Source organism: Hoplias malabaricus, chromosome 16 (genome assembly GCF_029633855.1).
Source record: "Hoplias malabaricus isolate fHopMal1 chromosome 16, fHopMal1.hap1, whole genome shotgun sequence".
In the NCBI taxonomy this organism is placed as follows: domain Eukaryota; kingdom Metazoa; phylum Chordata; class Actinopteri; order Characiformes; family Erythrinidae; genus Hoplias; species Hoplias malabaricus.
The window spans coordinates 5,808,436-5,825,306 of NC_089815.1; the positions used below are offsets into that span (position 1 = coordinate 5,808,436).

At 38.9% G+C, this 16,871-nt stretch overlaps 1 protein-coding gene across 2 annotated transcripts; it reads left to right on the plus strand.

The window, feature by feature from the left end:
- The first annotated feature begins 6,621 nt into the window (after positions 1 to 6,621).
- On the plus strand, positions 6,622 to 16,471 carry cdhr5a (cadherin-related family member 5a). Of its 2 annotated transcripts, none has more exons than XM_066648197.1 (14): positions 6,622 to 6,737; positions 7,209 to 7,384; positions 8,106 to 8,168; positions 8,700 to 8,789; positions 9,363 to 9,449; positions 9,858 to 9,962; positions 10,639 to 10,824; positions 10,943 to 11,033; positions 11,724 to 11,821; positions 13,055 to 13,261; positions 13,661 to 13,774; positions 13,913 to 13,979; positions 14,403 to 14,560; positions 14,685 to 16,471. In XM_066648197.1, the coding sequence occupies exons 1-14, from the start codon at positions 6,647 to 6,649 to the stop codon at positions 15,267 to 15,269; spliced, it is 2,118 nt and encodes a 705-aa protein (XP_066504294.1). In that variant the 5' UTR covers positions 6,622 to 6,646; the 3' UTR covers positions 15,270 to 16,471. The 2 variants fall into 2 exon arrangements, with proteins under 2 accessions (XP_066504294.1, XP_066504295.1); XM_066648198.1 differs by having other exon boundaries at positions 14,403 to 14,585; positions 14,685 to 14,840.
- Positions 16,472 to 16,871: the final 400 nt, after the last annotated feature.

Genomic DNA, 16,871 nt, shown 5'->3' on the forward strand with positions numbered 1-16,871 from the left:
GTAATCATGGTGACCAGGTCTTTCACAACTTTCCACATAATATAGTCATTATATAAAAATAAATCTTGAGTCACGAATATACATCAGTGTTTGTATATTGAAGTAGCTGTTTGTGCATTAATCACTGTCTATATCTCTGTGACTCAGTCTCTCTCATTTGCTATCTCTCATATGATTAATCAGTGGTATGTATAAAGTCTTTAAAGCTTCAGTTTCTGATTTCTGTTCCTAAACGTTTCCATTTATATTCATTATTCATGGTTCTGTTCCCTTATTTCAGTCGCATACTAATCACACATTGTCATTTATTATTCAAAGCTGAGACTCCTGGGTTTTCCATGCAAAGTTGTTAGTCAGGACTTTCTGCAAGATCGGAGTTCAACTGCTCCAAAGACAACGTCTGAGGGATTTATACCCTTCTAGTAGACCCCTTCCATTGGACATGGTGACCTTTGGCTTGTGTGCCACTGCTCTAATGTGTAATTGGTCAATACTTACGCAAAATGTGTTTGCAATTGAACATCACTGGTTCCTAACTTAATTAACTAGATGCATTATTTGTAAGTGGTGTCTAAACATGTAGTCAATATTTTACGCGTTGTGGACCATATTCAAGCATCACAGTCTTGTAATAGAATAATCTTTGCTCCTGCATCCTGACAGAACTCCATACATTGCCCAAATTGGCCATTTATGTTCAAATGCTTTTGTCAAGATTCGGTTCGCTCACTGGAAACTGCAAAAAACGCCAACAAATGCTTGGGATTTCATTCTGCAGTTCTCTTAAGCCCACTCCAGACTCACAGAGCTGTATCAGCTGAACATCTTTGCTATTGTTCATTTGCATTTGGACTTCTTTTCGGTTTGCTTCGGGAACCAGCAGATGCTTCTCTACAAGGTCCTCACTCCGGGCATTTTTGGTGGGGGGGTGGCGGGGGGTGGTGTATGTTATGTGTTAGACTTCCAATTTAGCTAATGTTATTTTAATAGTATGCATGCTAACGCTATATGAGCAGAACATCTTGACATTTGGGTTAGATTTAAAAAGATTGGGACAGGAGGAGTTTCCTTTTTTAAAGATATTTCAGCATATTCAGAGTTTTTACACATGGGCAGCTTCAGAAGGAGTACGTAGGGGCTTTTATCTAGGAGCTAATGGGAAGACATCTGAGCACAGTGCCACAGTACTTAGTCTCCAAAGAGAATATAAATCTTTCACAGCTTCGTGATTAAAGCAAACCTGGCATTGCGTCAGTGGAAAAACACAATGGAAATATGGAGTTAATTAGGTGTTTTTATATCATATAAAATTAGTCTGATATTGAACTAAATGAATTAGACATACATTTACATATACTTTTATAACAAACAGAACTACATACGATCATTTTTGTTTTCTCTGTATTCCCTATTCTGCTGTTATTAATCATGCTTTTTCATGCTAGTGTCTCAAATTCATTCATAGTCTATAAGCGCTTATCCAGTTCAGGGTCGCGGTGGGTCCGGAGCCTACCCAGAATCACTGGGCACAAAGCCAGAACACACCCTGGAGGGGGCGCCAGTCCTTCACAGGGCGACACACACTCACACCTAGGGACACTTTTTTTGTGTTACCAATCCACCTACCAACGTGTGTTTTTGAACCGTGGGAGGAAATCAGAGCACCCGGAGGAAACCCATGCAGACACAGAGAGAACACACCAAAGATAGTCACCCAGAGTGGGACTTGAACCCACAACCTCCAGGAGCTGTGTGACTGCGACACTACATGCCGTGCCGCACCATTCGTTCATTCATTCATCTTCTGTAATCACTTCATTCTGATCAGGGTCAAGGTGTGTCCAGAACTTCTCTGGAATCATTTTCTGCAAAACAGGAAAACACCTCGGGGCAGGGCACCAGCCAGCTCTCATAACAACCTCACCTAGTCACACACAAGTGCACTCAAACTTGTGGACACTTTCACACAGCCGATCCACCGACCAACGTGTGTTTTGACTGTGGGACAAAACCAGAGCACCTAGAAGCAACCTGTATATTCACAGGGAAAACTTGTCACAGACTGTGACCCAAGGTGAGGAAAGAACCCAGGAACCCAATACCCTGGTATCTCAAATATATGGTGGCATCAGTTATCAGCATCATTTTGGACTATAAACGTCTTTTTGGAACCAAACCAAGAATAGGTTTTCCAAATATTTCCTCTTTAATAACATACACAAATCCTCACTCACTCTCAGAGAAGCTCCAGGGGAAACTCGCTTCTACAGAACACAGCTGAAGCATATTGAAAAGACGAGGCCTTTTATTTGTTTGACCCTATACGCCCTCTTTTCCCCTTTCCACTTGATCCCCTAGCCTACACATCGAAATCTTCTACTCAGTGCACCTTGCGCATTATTAAACATCTTTTCTGTACAGACACTGAACCACCTGTCTTTCAGGATGAAACTGACATTGTTTTACTGGAAAATGTTCAACTGTCTCTGTGTTGGTATTGTTCACTCTCACTGTTGTGGGACCCTCAATTGTACGTATTACTGCCTTTTATTTGGGAACATAATTATACCATATTTTAATGTAATTGTAGATTATGTGATTGAGTGGAAATGGTTTCTCCCAAATCCCAACTTTCAATTTATTCAAATTTATTATTCTATTTAAAAGAGGTCTGTTATGAAAATGTACATATGCTTTATTTAACCTTCCTAACAGAGAAGAAAATGTAATCTACCTTCAGTGTACACAACTGGACTTTAAGGGCACATTTGAAAGGACCTTGAAACACTGTGTACCTTTAGACAGCAAAAGTGTGCCTGTACAGGACATGTTATCTATCATGTTATCTACCATGTCTGTTATCTATTTCATCAATTAAAATTGCTAACTGTATTAAATATATCATCCAAGTAACTTCAAACACATTTAATGATGTTGAGGTCAGGGCTCCGGGTGCGACCAGTCCAATGCTCTGAGTACATCAGCAGCTTCTTTGTGTAATTTGCAAGTATTCTTCTTTTTTGTTTATGTCCTTTTCTGTGGCACTTGATTTCCCCTGTTTCTCAAATTGTTATCTAAAGTTTTGATGCACTTCCCATTTCCTCTGTATTTTTTAATCAAACGAGAACTCCAGCTGTCTCTTGTGTCTAATGTCCTCACACAAAGCTCCTGAAAATGAATAATTATTATTTCAAGCCAGTTTTCACTGGGAATTAAACAAAGGGCGATCTCTGGCTTTTGCTGATGTTTGTAACTTGAGAGAACAGTGAGGAGCAGCTAGAATTTAATGAAACATAAGGAGGTTAGAATTGTGATCTTAATATAGCAGCTGACCTAAAACAGGCAATTTACTTGTATTTTCACCTAACAGGACTCCTCTAAAGTAAGTAGCAATTCATTTTCTGGACCATCTGTGATGGAGTCATGGCAATATGGCTTATATATGGTTTGATTATAGCTGCAAATGACTAGTAACTACCCACTCTTGTGCTGTGATCTTTTGCCATGTAAGGTCCAGCTCTGGTGAATATCTGTGATGTATGTGGCCCCTATCTGGCAGCCAGAAGACCACCCAAGTGCCATCAATCCAAGTGGCAAGTGGACAGAATAACAATGGGGAACATGGGCCAGAAAACATTTTGCTATTGGTCTGACCTCACAGATGAATATAACAGCTCACGTTTAATCTAGACCATGACCAATTGCTCCACTATGAACTATTCCATATAGTAGATATAAATATTTAGAACAGTGTTAACAATGAGCTCCTGTAGTATTTATGTGCTGTTGGAAGAACTCCAGTGAGCTCTAAGCAGGTTTGAGCAAAGTTCACTGGTGATCTAAAGTGCTGATAGCCAAAATATTACCACGTTTTTTTCCCTAAGACGCCACTTCTGTAAATTTTTTGACCCAAAATATTCATAATTGTATTGACTATTTCCAACCTTTTTAATACTGTGCCTTTAAGACTAAATAAGCTCTGTTCTGACTGGCAGTACATAATGCATACATATGCTAAGCATCCTTAATTCTTCACTTATTTTATAAGCTTCAACATGTTCTTCAGCAGTCAAGACCCTACCCAGGACCTTACAGAGCAAATGTTACAAAGTGCTGCTGTGACATTGACGTAGTGGTGGCATTTTAGCATGTGTTGCCCTGTTACAAGTGGATCAGGCACAGCAATGATTAAACACTGGGCCCACTCTATTGGGCAACTTCCTCTTGCTTGGCCTGTACACTGCTGCCCTCTGGCTGTTGGACATTCATACTGCAGGTATAACTCTAAGTCCAAAGCTGATTGAGGAAACGTCCTTTCTACCATACATAGTGAATGATGCAGAGCCACTTAGCTACAGCTCATTTTCACTTCCTATACACCCAAAGGCATTTGTTTGCCTAAATGAATGAGAAAATAAGAATGAATACGAATTATAGTTGTTTTGCTTTGAGGTCCATGAGCCATGTTACTTTTTGAGCCACTAACCTTGAGCAAACTCTAGTATGTATTTTGATTATTGTCTCTTTGTACTGGATCAAATCTACAATTACCTTTTTACTGAAAGAGCATGTACAATGTAAAATAATGTTTATTTTAGTAGGGTGACCAGACGTCCTCTTTTACCCGGACATGTCCTCTTTTTTAGACTTAAAAAATGTCCGGCGGATTTTAACAAACGTCCGACATTTAGTTTTTCTAGAGCTTAACATAGAACTTCGAGATGTTTCGTTCACAAACTACTCCCGCCCTCCCCTACTCCGTTTGGTGAGAAGGGGGCGTTGTGAAGTAGCCTAAAATCTTCTGATTGGACGGTCTGACTGTAGAGCTACCGTTATTGGTCGATAACCTTCTCTGTAAACATTTAATTGGTCAGTCTGCACGTCAGTAGTCCCCCCCCAGATACGTGTCCTCTTTTTCACCATCTCAGATCTGGTCATCCTAATTTTAGTGCTTTTAATGTAGACATGGATAAAGTTTCAAAACTGGCAGAACTATTTTAAAGCAACACTAAAATAAAGATAATATTTGTACCTTAAAATTACAGCTTTAGAACTATTGTTATGCTACACTGACCTGTAATAGGGAGAATAGTGTCTCTGTTGTTGCTACTTCGAGCTCAGAACGGCAGAAACTGCATTATGTACTTTTTGGAGGTGAGTAGAAAACCACCTCCCGCGTCTGTAGGGAGGGGGGCGGCACGGTGGCGCAGCAGGTAGTGTCACACAGCTCCAAGGACCTGGAGGTTGTGGGTTCGATTCCCGCCCCGGGTGACTGTCTGTGAGGAGTTGGTGTGTCCTCCCCGTGTCTGTGTTGCCCTGTGAAGGAATGGCACCACCTCCAGGTTGTATTCCCACCCAATGATTCCAGGTAGGAACTTGGATTGGATAAGCACTTACAGATAACGAATGACTCTGTAAATGTAGGGGGAGCCATAACTTTACATTTTTCTAAAGCTTTTTTTTTTTAAGTTTTAAAGCTTCAAGCCCGCAAAAAGGGCAAAACCTGAGTGAATAAATTGCAAACCAGTACCAGGAAGTAGTGGTCGTCTTGGTCAGAATTTGGTACATTCCTCGAATTGTTCAGCTTTATTCCGGTTCCCATCATATTGTGTTTTATTCAAATCAAAACTACTAGAACCCCTGTTTCAAGATTCATTCTGCAGCTGCGCAGGGCTCTGAACACATGACGTTAGCAGGCATCTACATGGCTGCACAATGTGTCTGCTTCATTGGGCACTGTGTGCCTGTTGTTCCCCCACACAGCAGCAGTGAGGAGTGAGGGGTGGTGGGTGTGTAGGGGAGTTGCAGAGGTGGCAGCCAGCTTGATGAAGCTCTGCTTGTCTCCAAACATGTAGAATACTAATAATACCAGTGCGTCATGGCTGTGTGTGCTAGTGGCTAGAGCTTGTGGGCTAGAGACCATGAAGGTACATATAAATAAATATTATACTAGTATATTTGCTGTTTCAAAATGTTGCGTAAGAATCATTTGAGAAAATGAATGCTTGCTTCTTCAAATAACTCCTTTTGCTACCTTCATTTTTCAAAGTGTAGTTTAAACTTGAAAACCTCTAGTAAATACTAATACAGACATAAAGGCTGTCCAGGAGATTGACTTGGTAGGTGTTAGATATTTGAATTTTTTTCTGCTTTTGAGCAAGAAACCAAAGGGACTGTTCTCAAGTTTTATGATTTACTTACCCAGACAGAACTGATTAACACAGTCCAAAGAGATCTGTTAGTCTTGGCCTAGTCTGGGATCAGAAAACAGATGGCCAGATTTCGTCTCTTGTTTCTGAAATGTCTAAAAAACATAGACTCCAGTTCTACTATATCTCAGAGGCAAGATGTTAAAAGCCCTCCATTCTGCAGGTACATTCTTGTGCTGTTTCTTTGCGAGGGAGCATCAGCACTAGTACGAAATGACCCCTGAAAACAGATGCAAGTATTTTTGTAGGAGGGAGCAGTCCAGTGTTGGCAAGCTCTTTAGGCAATATATGACCGTAAGATGAAGTCACAAACATTGCGACTGGAGTCAACTCCCACTCATGGGCTAACACAGACAGTGCTTTATGTGGAGAAGTACCAGCTGGTGCCACGGCCCCGGAGTCCTCCATACTTATTTGTGTTTCGCAGATATTGGGACATGGAAAGGAAATATCGACCAAAATCTGTAAAAATTGCCTTCAGATGTGTGTTAGTGTGCTTTCTTCATAAACTGTGCCTGACTGACAAAAGTAAGTAAGACTTTTTCATAGGTTCAGCTTTAAGGAATTGTTGGAAATGGATAAGTGATGTTTGTTTTTGTCAGGGGTGGTACATTTGCTATTAGCTTCTGGAAATCAACCAATAACCCTTGATCTGTGCTGATGAGTGGATGACACATAATAATTTCCCTACTCATACTGTACAGTTGTCAGTTTTAACTTGGACATTGCTATCAAACTTAGAATTCTTTTCTATAGCTTTCATTAGCCATAGAATTTGTGCCTTTCCTTAAAAGACAGCTCAAATATTCAGAAACCCACCTGTATGTGAGTCCCAGAATAAATATAACCTGCTGTAACAGTCAGCACTGATACGTATTCCAGTACATAGTTCATACACTTATATTCACCATACGAATAATGTTATGATTGGATGCTGCTAGCTTTTATATCCGCTGGTACAGTTCATTAAGCACACGCATGTTTGTCTTCTCTCTTCAGTTTGTTCAGTTCCCTCAGAGCCTGTGACCATTAAAGAGAACAACACAATTGACACCGTTGTTGCCCAGATTAACACAACAACAAAGGATGTGACACTAACTCTCATAGCAAACCCAGAAGATGCCTTTGATCTGAAGGGCTCCTTTTTGATAGTGAAGAAACGGCTGGACTTTGAGGTACGTTTATCGTGGAAATGAGGAGAGATGGAGTGAATCCATTGTTTCATTTTCAGTAATGAGAGCAAACCTAAATTAATGAGTATGGGCTGATACTTATACAACATTGAAGCTTTAAATACAGTTTGATATTGATAATGATACTGAATACTTAACTAAGGCCTTACAACGATGTTGAAACCTTGAATATGGACCAATATTGATACTGATAACTTTAGCCAGTCCTTCCACAGGGCAACACAGACACGCACACATTCACTCACACACTCCGCCTTGTGCCCAATTATTCCAGGTAGGCTCTGGACCCACCGCGACCCTGAACTGGATAAGGGTTACAGATAATGAATGAATGAATGAATGAATAACTTTAACATGTGCCAGTACTTATATGGGAGCCTTGAGTATAGGCCAATTCTTATATTAAAATTATCTATATTAAAATTATCATTTGTTCTGATGTCTGAGTATTGCAGCCCTGAGCATGGGTCAATACTGATATCAGTAGAAATAACCCTGAGTATGGGCTGACATTAATGACTTCAGTACTGATATTAAAACGGTAACTATGGACAAGTACTTGTACTGAAACCCTGAGAATGGGCTAATACTGATATTACAATTGGTGTTTGGTCTGATATTTTGAGCATGATTTAATATTGATATCAATACTGAAATGGTACGCTTGTGTACGTGGTGTTAATGCTTATATTTCATTTTTCAGGCAATATTAAATCCAGAGGCACTGGCAGTTCAGGTCCGCTGCAATAAAACAGGCTTCAAAAGTGTAAGTCTCCCACTCAAGTTACACTTCTACCATATTAATGCTAATGCTAATGCTAACGAATTTGGAGGAAGAACTCCAAACAACTTGATTTTAAATTATAGGCTGGGAGTCTGAAGTAATATATTTACATATACATTTCTTTTTCACAAATATTAAAAGAAAAAAACATTCTAACAGTGCATTCAGCTGATCTAACATGCACCCGTTTTGAAATGAGTAGCCCAATGTTGCATGGAGAGCTTATATAATCTCCATAGAGCTATATTAAAATAAGATGGTCACTTTTCAGATAGAACTGAACTGCAGGGCAGAGTCCAGAACTAATCATCCATCATCTGTAGCTGACCTCATTTGCAATGTTCCTGAATCTAGTGTAAAGCCTTCCTGGAAGGGCAGACTCTGTTATGGCCACAAAAGGGTAACAGACTACTTATTAAAAGCCCCATTGGTGTCCACAGTTTTGTCTATATAAAAGTATATCATACAGGAAATCCGATTTGATATTAGTTTAATATTTTTCACTGTTCACAGGTCACTCTGACTGTCCTTGTCCAGGTGGAGAATATCAACGACAACCCTCCTTCATTTGCCAAGAGTGAATATGAGATAAATGTTAATGAGGTGAGAATATATTTTGCCTCTGTTAGGCCACTTTCACCTGTAATTATGCCCTGTATAATGAATGGAAAACGAATGGATATATGAATGAAAGAAAGAAAGAAAGAAAGAAAGAAAGAAAGAATGAATGTGTCCATCCTTCCACTGTAAGAATGCAACTCAACATTCGGGGCCTGAAGGGTTGTGTAGCTATCAAGAAGCCATTTGTGTAAAAAGGAAACAGATACAAAAGAAGAACACTAGCAAAAGAAAACCGAAACTGGACATGGAAAACAGATGTGGATTTGTAATTAGGATTTCTTGGATTGTGACAAGAAAAAAAACTGCAACCAAATTCTAAAACTGAGTTTTAGAGTTTTGGGAATGTATTCCTGAGGATTTCTTTGAAATACTAAAAGGAATGGAAGCCCTTACAAAGGGTGTACACATTACATAGTAAACGTTTATTGTTGTACTCAGTGCTGAATGCTTCGGTCTAATTTTCTGATATTATTTCTGACTGAAAAACGAATGTCTACTTAATGGCCATTTTGACAGGACAGTAAAACCATAAACAAATAAATCATTCTTTCTCAGCTCACACCTGTTAACACCAGTGTTGCCCTGATCGAAGCCAAAGACGACGACTCTGGAGTGTTGTATTACACCCTGGAGCCAGTTGTGGTAAGTAACAATTTAAATGTTTTTTTTTCATTAAAATAAGCAAACTAGAGAAAGCATGGTGGTGCAGCAGGTAGTGTCACAGTCACACAGCTCCAGGGACCTGGAGGTTGTGGGTTCAAGTCCCGCTCCGGGTGACTGTCTGTGAGGAGTGTGGTGTGTTTTCCCTGTGTATGTGTGGGTTTCCTCCGGGTGCTTTGGTTTCCTCTCATGGCCCAAAAACACAGTTTGGTAGGTGGATTGGCGACTCAAACGTGTCCATAGGTGTGAGTGAATGTGTGTGTGTGTGGGTTTCTGCCTTGTGCGCAGTGACTCTGTGTAGGCTCCGGACCCACCACGACCCTGAACTGGAAAAGTGGTTACAGACAATGAATGAATAAGTAAACTAGAATAACCTTTCTATTTCTACAGAACATGTATTTCAGATTGGAGAGCACATACAAACCAAACATCCTCATGAACAAGATTTTGGATTATGATGTCATCCAGCAGGTGATATTGACCTTATATGTGCAGGTGAGTACAATTTTCAGGTTTAAAACTGTTGAGAAGGTGGCACGGTGGCGCAGCAGGTAGTGTAGGAGTCACACAGCTCCAGGGACCTGGAGGTTCTCCCTGTGTCTGCGTGGGTTTCCTCCGGGTGACTGTCTGTGAGGAGTGTGGTGTGTTCTCCCTGTGTCCGTGTGGGTTTCCTCCAGGTGACTGTCTGTGAGGAGTTTGGTGTGTTCTCCCTGTGTCTGCGTGGGTTTCCTACGGGTGACTGTCTGTGCGGAGATTGGTGTGTTCTCCCCGTTTTTGCATGGGTTTCCTCCAGGTGACTGTCTGTGGGAGTTTGGTGTGTTTTACCTGTGTCTGTGTGGGTTTCCTTCGTGTGCTCCGGTTTCCTCCCACAGTCCAAAAACACGTTGGTAGGTGGATTGGTGACACCATTTAATCCAACTTACTTTAGTTCTTAATAGCTTGTTTGCCCTCATTGCTGCAGTAACAGCTGCTGCTCTTTAATTAAACATTTAGCATATACTTGCATTTAGCTGCAAGTATATATTAGTGAGACCAGATACTGCTCCAGAGTCCCCCATTCCTTTAGGTGCTTGTCACTGGAGGTTAGACAGTGCAAGCTGTATGTTCACAACTGAACATCTGTTCACCTGGTGGTCCTGCACTTCATACAGTGATCTCTTTATTTTGACAGGACACTCCATCACCTCCACCATCTGACCAGCTCTCCTTCACAGCTTCTACAACTATAAAAGTCAACATAAAAGACATAGACAATCGTCCACCCTGGTTCCAGCCGTGTACACGGACCAATCTCGGCACTGCCAAAATCTGCCTGAGTCTCGGGTATAAGGGCAGAGTGAACCTCACAGAAAAACAGGCAAATTAACCCCACTTTTTGTCTTTGTTCATGAAATGCATTTATTTTTATAATACACAGTGTTTTTGAAAAGGTGGATGAAAAGAAGTATAATCACATGACGTCTGTTGACCCCTAGGAAGGTCCCTTACAGTTGCAGCCAGGTCCAGTCTATGCCAGAGATGGAGACAAAAGCAGAAATGAGGAGATAAGTTACAAAATTGTTCGAGGTAATGGTAGAAACTGGATATTTCTTCTATCACAATGTAGCAAACATTATTAATAAAAGTCATTTACAGCTTTGTTCAGTTTTTTATGCAAAATGCAATACACATGAGAAGGAAAGAGATGCTTTGTTGTCCCTAAATGAACCAGCTTATGCTCCATAGATCAGGGCTCCCACAGGGGGAAGGCCGTGCTTAAAATAGGCTTAGTACAGAATATCTGATTCATCCAGGCCACCAGGTGTATGAATAATTGCTGTTTTATAACGTGAAGAAGAATCAGTGTTGAAAATGACTAATTGGTCCTTTAAAGGTACATTAGTCAATTTCTCTCTAGCACCCGTATGTTATTGTAGTTCTTCTATCTAGCCACCAGGGTTCACCTATCCCTAATCCAGACCACATTTTAGTAAAGTTTACCTCCACTGGCCAAGCAGGCAAACCACAACAACATAAAGAGGCCATCCAACGTGGATGAGTTGTTTTCCAAACAGGTTTTCTCTGGCACAGAATTGACCTTTGCTGATGCCATGATTAAAAATAAGCTATTATTTATATCATATGCTTCATATTTTAGATTAATTGTACTACTTAATGAATGATTTTGCCTTTTGCACCTTTAATGCTGGAGTTAAGATATCAAGTTTATTGTTTATCTGTATGTTATAGTTGTGTTTACTGATTTTTCTTATCTAGGGAATGAAGACAGTATTTTTCAAATAGATGAAACCACTGGAAATATAACTATGTTAAAACCAGCTGATATTGCAGGCCCAATATCGCTCACAGTTTTGGTAAGTAATATGTTTTAATTTAATCCTTAAACAGGTCCTTTTAGAGAATGCCTCTTACTTAAATTGAATTACTTAATTTTTTTATTTTATTTGTTTATTTTTGAATAAACCAAAATTGAGGTATTAATCAAGTCATGTATAGTCTGATATGAAGGGGTCTATTATTGAGAAAATGAGAGAAATTACTTTTGATATCCAAAATGATCAGTGAAATTTGTGTCCTCTGAATTGACATGATGTTTTCAATGGTAAAATAGTGGTAAATCAAGGTCCACACCTTTTGTAAAAATGTCTCAGGCATCCGGTCGTTTATTTCTCATATTTTAAATTTGAAAGATTGCTTTTGTTATGACTTGGTTATAATCACCAAATTAATTCCGGGTCTCCAAGTTTACTTTACACTGTAAAAAATTTATTGTAAGTTTTACAGTAAAATACTGGCAGCAGAGTTCCCAGCCATTTACTGTATTTTTACAGGAACACTACTGTATTTCAAATTTACAGCATATTACTGTAATTGAATAATACAATAATTTACTGTAAATACTGTGATTTACTGTAAAATACTGGCAGCAGAGTTCCCAGCCATTTACTGTATTTTTACAGGAACACTACTGTATTTCAAATTTACAGCATATTACTGTAATTGAATAATACAATAATTTACTGTAAATACTGTGATTTACAGTAAAATACTGGCAGCAGAGTTCCCAGCCATTTACCGTATTTTTACAGGAACACTACTGTATTTCAAATTTACAGCATATTACTGTAATTGTATAATACAATAATTTACTGTAAATACTATGATTTACTGTAAAATACTGGCAGCAGAGTTCCCAGCCATTTACTGTATTTTTACAGGAACACTACTGTATTTCAAATTTACAGCATATTACTGTAATTGAATAATACAATAATTTACTGTAAATACTGTGATTTACAGTAAAATACTGGCAGCAGAGTTCCCAGGCATTTACTGTATTTTTACAGAAACACTACTGTATTTCAAATTTGCAGCATATTATTGTAATTGAGTATTACAATAAAATACTGTAGCAGACTGTAAACTTGTAAGACTGCAGACTGTAAATTTACAGCAATTTTTTTACAGTGTAGAAAGAAGCATTTCACATTAAAACCACTCTGAATTAACATTTTGAAATTCTAATCTTAATTACAGATATATCAATAGATTTCCACTTATGCTAAATTTATTTATTTATTTTACAGGCCTCACAGGTTTCAAACAGAGACCAGTTTGCAGCCACCTCAGTCAACATTGAGGTGATGAAAAAGAGCAGGAACCCACCGAAATTTGAGAGGGAACGATATGAGGCATACGTTTACAGCAACTCAGGCCCTGAGAACATGGTGCTGAGAGACAGGACCTCAAACAGGCCGTTTAGAGTCAGAGCCAGGGATGATGACTTTGCAAATGTAGGTTGCGGTATAGTACCATTCCTTAAAAGAGCAATCAGCCATTCTCTACAGTTAGTCTTCTCACAAAAAGAAAAAAAAATTCAAAACATTATATTTATTAATTACCTATTATCCTGGAGGTATCAGAGATTCTGCACTAAACCTATTTTAAACATGGCTGCCCCCATGTCTGGGACCCACTCTGTGGAGCATAAGTTCATTTAAGGTCTACGAAGCCGTTTGTTCCATTATCTCATGTGAGATTTAGTTAGATGTAGAAAATATGAAAAGGTCTGATTGCTCTTTTAATAGATTTATGGTAGAAGTTACACTGTGGTGCAACTTCGTTTAAAAAAGAGTCTAAATATCAAAGCTATTAAATATGAGTTCAATAATAAACTGTGTTTGTAATGGCAGGGAATAAATCCAGACATAAAATATGAAGTTCAATACAGCAGTTATGTCAACATAACCACAGATGGATTTGTACTGCTGAAAAAAGCAGTTCGGACCGAATCCTTCGCTTTGCAGGTGAGCACATGGAACTTATACGTTTCAAATCTAAACTGAGATGCCATTATTATATCCCATGAAAAAGATTGCAGTAATTATTCACCAAAATAATGCCACGTCATTGTAGCAGTCTGAAATGTATTGGGTCGTTTGCAGGTCAAAGCAGTTGACATTTCCACTGGAGAATCCGGGACAGCAGCTCTTTCAGTGCATGTTTTACCACGTGAGTTCTCAAACTGGTCAAATATCACTGCTGATCAAACAGTGATTCCAATATAATATTCATATCATTTTCCACATAAACCACATATAAAAGTTATTGAATACATTTGATAAGTTTGAGTTCTTAGTTTTGCAATAGAGCTATGACGCTATGAAGCTTAAATCCATGTGTTTATCATCGTGGCTTAGTCAAATGTTCAAAATATTTGTATTAGCAGCTTTTCAAAAAAGAATTGGTGGGATGTGTCCTCGCCTGACCCTCCCTTTTTAGAGGTACTGTATGATTTGTGGAGTCCTAGATAATGGGTGAAATAACTAGAAATTGGATAGCTTATAACATGAGCAGCGGCCATTTTGAAGTCATTAAACTCAGGTTGAGTAAAACATACATTTCAGTGCTTACAATCCGTGATCTCCACCATAGCTGTAGGAGTCCAGTCACCCTCAGAAGGATATCGTGCCGGGGACATGGCTTTGCTGGGGTTTGTAATGGCTGCCCTGCTGGTGCTCTGCCTCATTGTGATTGGGTACCTAATCTCACGTCTGAAGAAAGAAAACCCCGATACGCTCAAGTTATCTGAGGTCAGCAACTTCTCATCAAAGCTCTGTGAGTCCGGCTCTAATTAAAAGTGGGATTCAATAATGGTGTTTGGTAAAACCGAGCTCATTTAACAAAAAGTGGGATTGATCTTATGCCCCTGTTCAGTGTTTAGGTCCATGCTTGCGGCGTGATCGGCCCAGTAACAGACCAAGGCCCAGAGACAGCCTTCAGTTCACCAACGATGGCTTCCTGAATGAAGGTGACATGAACCGCTCAGGATCCAGACGAGCAGAAAGGAGAGAGCGGAAGCTGGAAGTAGCTCCAGCAGGAAGACTGAGAGTGATTCCACGTGAGAGGCAAAGACACTGCAATATATGCGGCATGCGAGTTCACACAAACCACGTCCACCGCAGCAGCCCAGCTGGCCATCCCAAAGCCCGGGGGTCCAAAGACCAGGTTAAGTCCATTCTGACCAAAGAGAGGAGGCGGCAGGGCAAGCACAAAACCGTCTGGTTCAAGGAGAGTGAGGACTCCTCAGACATTGAGGTGGAGATCATCCCTGACAACATTGGACTCAGGCCAGAGGAGGACCTGGAGGACTTTGTGGAGGACTCTGCTTCTCCAGCTTCTAAGGCAAGTGACATGGAACTGGGAGAGTTGACTATGGTGAATATCAAGGACTTGAATGACCAGGATGCAACCATTTCTGATCGAAGAGAACATCTAGATCCAGAGAAAACAGAACACTGAAAATAAGGGCACTGCTTTTCAACCCTGGTCCTGGAGACCCCTTTCATTCACATGCAATCCATGATTGGTTCCAGCTAATGAGTTAATTTAATTAATAACAGGACCAAGTTTCTGAACCACGGGGATCTTGACTAAATTCAGAGAGATATATCCAGGTATTGATAGGATATAAAATACAATATTGTGCACATGGCAGGGACCCTATATTTCATTTATGTAACGTCTAGAAATGTCAGGATTTTCTGTGTTTATTGTGTCCACTCTACGTCTTTGTTATAGCTTCCTTTTGCTTTTAGATTTTTAGAAAATCTGCATTGATACTTGTCCACACCAAATTGAAAAGTTTAGTCTTAGAAGTTGTGTTCATACTTTGCTTCTAACAAGCTTAGTAATACCACTTAAAAATGTAGACCTTAAAACCATACTCCACTTCTCAGATATCCAGTGTTTCAGCACAACCGTACTTCTTTAGGGTTTATTTACTTTCCACAGATTTTACAACATATTCTGTGACAGAAAAGTTGCAAAAAAATATTTGGAGATGCTTAATGCAGTCATGATTAAATTAATAAAACAAAATTAAATTAAATTTAAAAACAATCATTTTTAAAAATGCAATAAAATAATTAGCTGGTTTTTCATGGTAAGGCATAATTAAATTTAATTCTTTTTTTTTTTTTACCATTTACCGTTTAATTTTATAATTCTTTCATATTCATCTTTTGAGGATTTTTGGGTTGTTTTTTCACAACAAAATATTTTGAAAACCTAAAAAATGTATAAATGGTTTGTCACTTTTTTATTAATTGAGTTTTGCCCTTATAAAAAACCACTTTATCATCAAATATTACTAATTAATTACTAATGACAGCCTTAGAGATGCATCCTGTATCCTGTTTTATATGGCACTGAACCTTTGCTGAAATGCTAAAAAAATAAAAAGCCATATTTTAGATGTTAACTTAAGATTTTATTGTCATTAAATAAACCCAAATATAAAATGATAAATTAACAATCACACAAAGGGTTGGATTGACACCATAACACTCGTTCCTCTTTTGATTCAAACTATTAATTCATTTGAAGACCAGTTTAATAGGATTTATATTTCCTGCTTAGTTCAATTTCAGTGATGTTTGTGAATAACATTATGTGAATCAAATGAAGATCCTAAGAATATTTTATATGAATGTGAAAATGTTATGTACAATGAAGAATAAAGAAAAGCCTTCTACTTTGCTTTCAAATTAAATGAGATTCATTTTTATCAAAACATGAGCAGACAAAAAAAAAAAAAGACAAAAACTTTGTCCTGAACACTGCCTTCTACTGAGAATACATCACATCAAATATAGCTATATGACGCCCTCTGGTGTTTTATCCCCCAAAGTTCCCAAGTATTTATCTTAGCAAGGAAGAAAGGTTTCCCAGGAAACAAGGAACGTCCCTGAACGTTCAAAATAGGTCTAAAAGTAGTGTGTCCGTCAAGGACATATTTTAAACGTCAATGGACGTCCAAAATCCATCTTAATAAGTTAGTTAATGGTGACCAATACGTCTAATAGTCGTCTTTTCAATGTCTGTGTTTGGACGTCTTTTCAA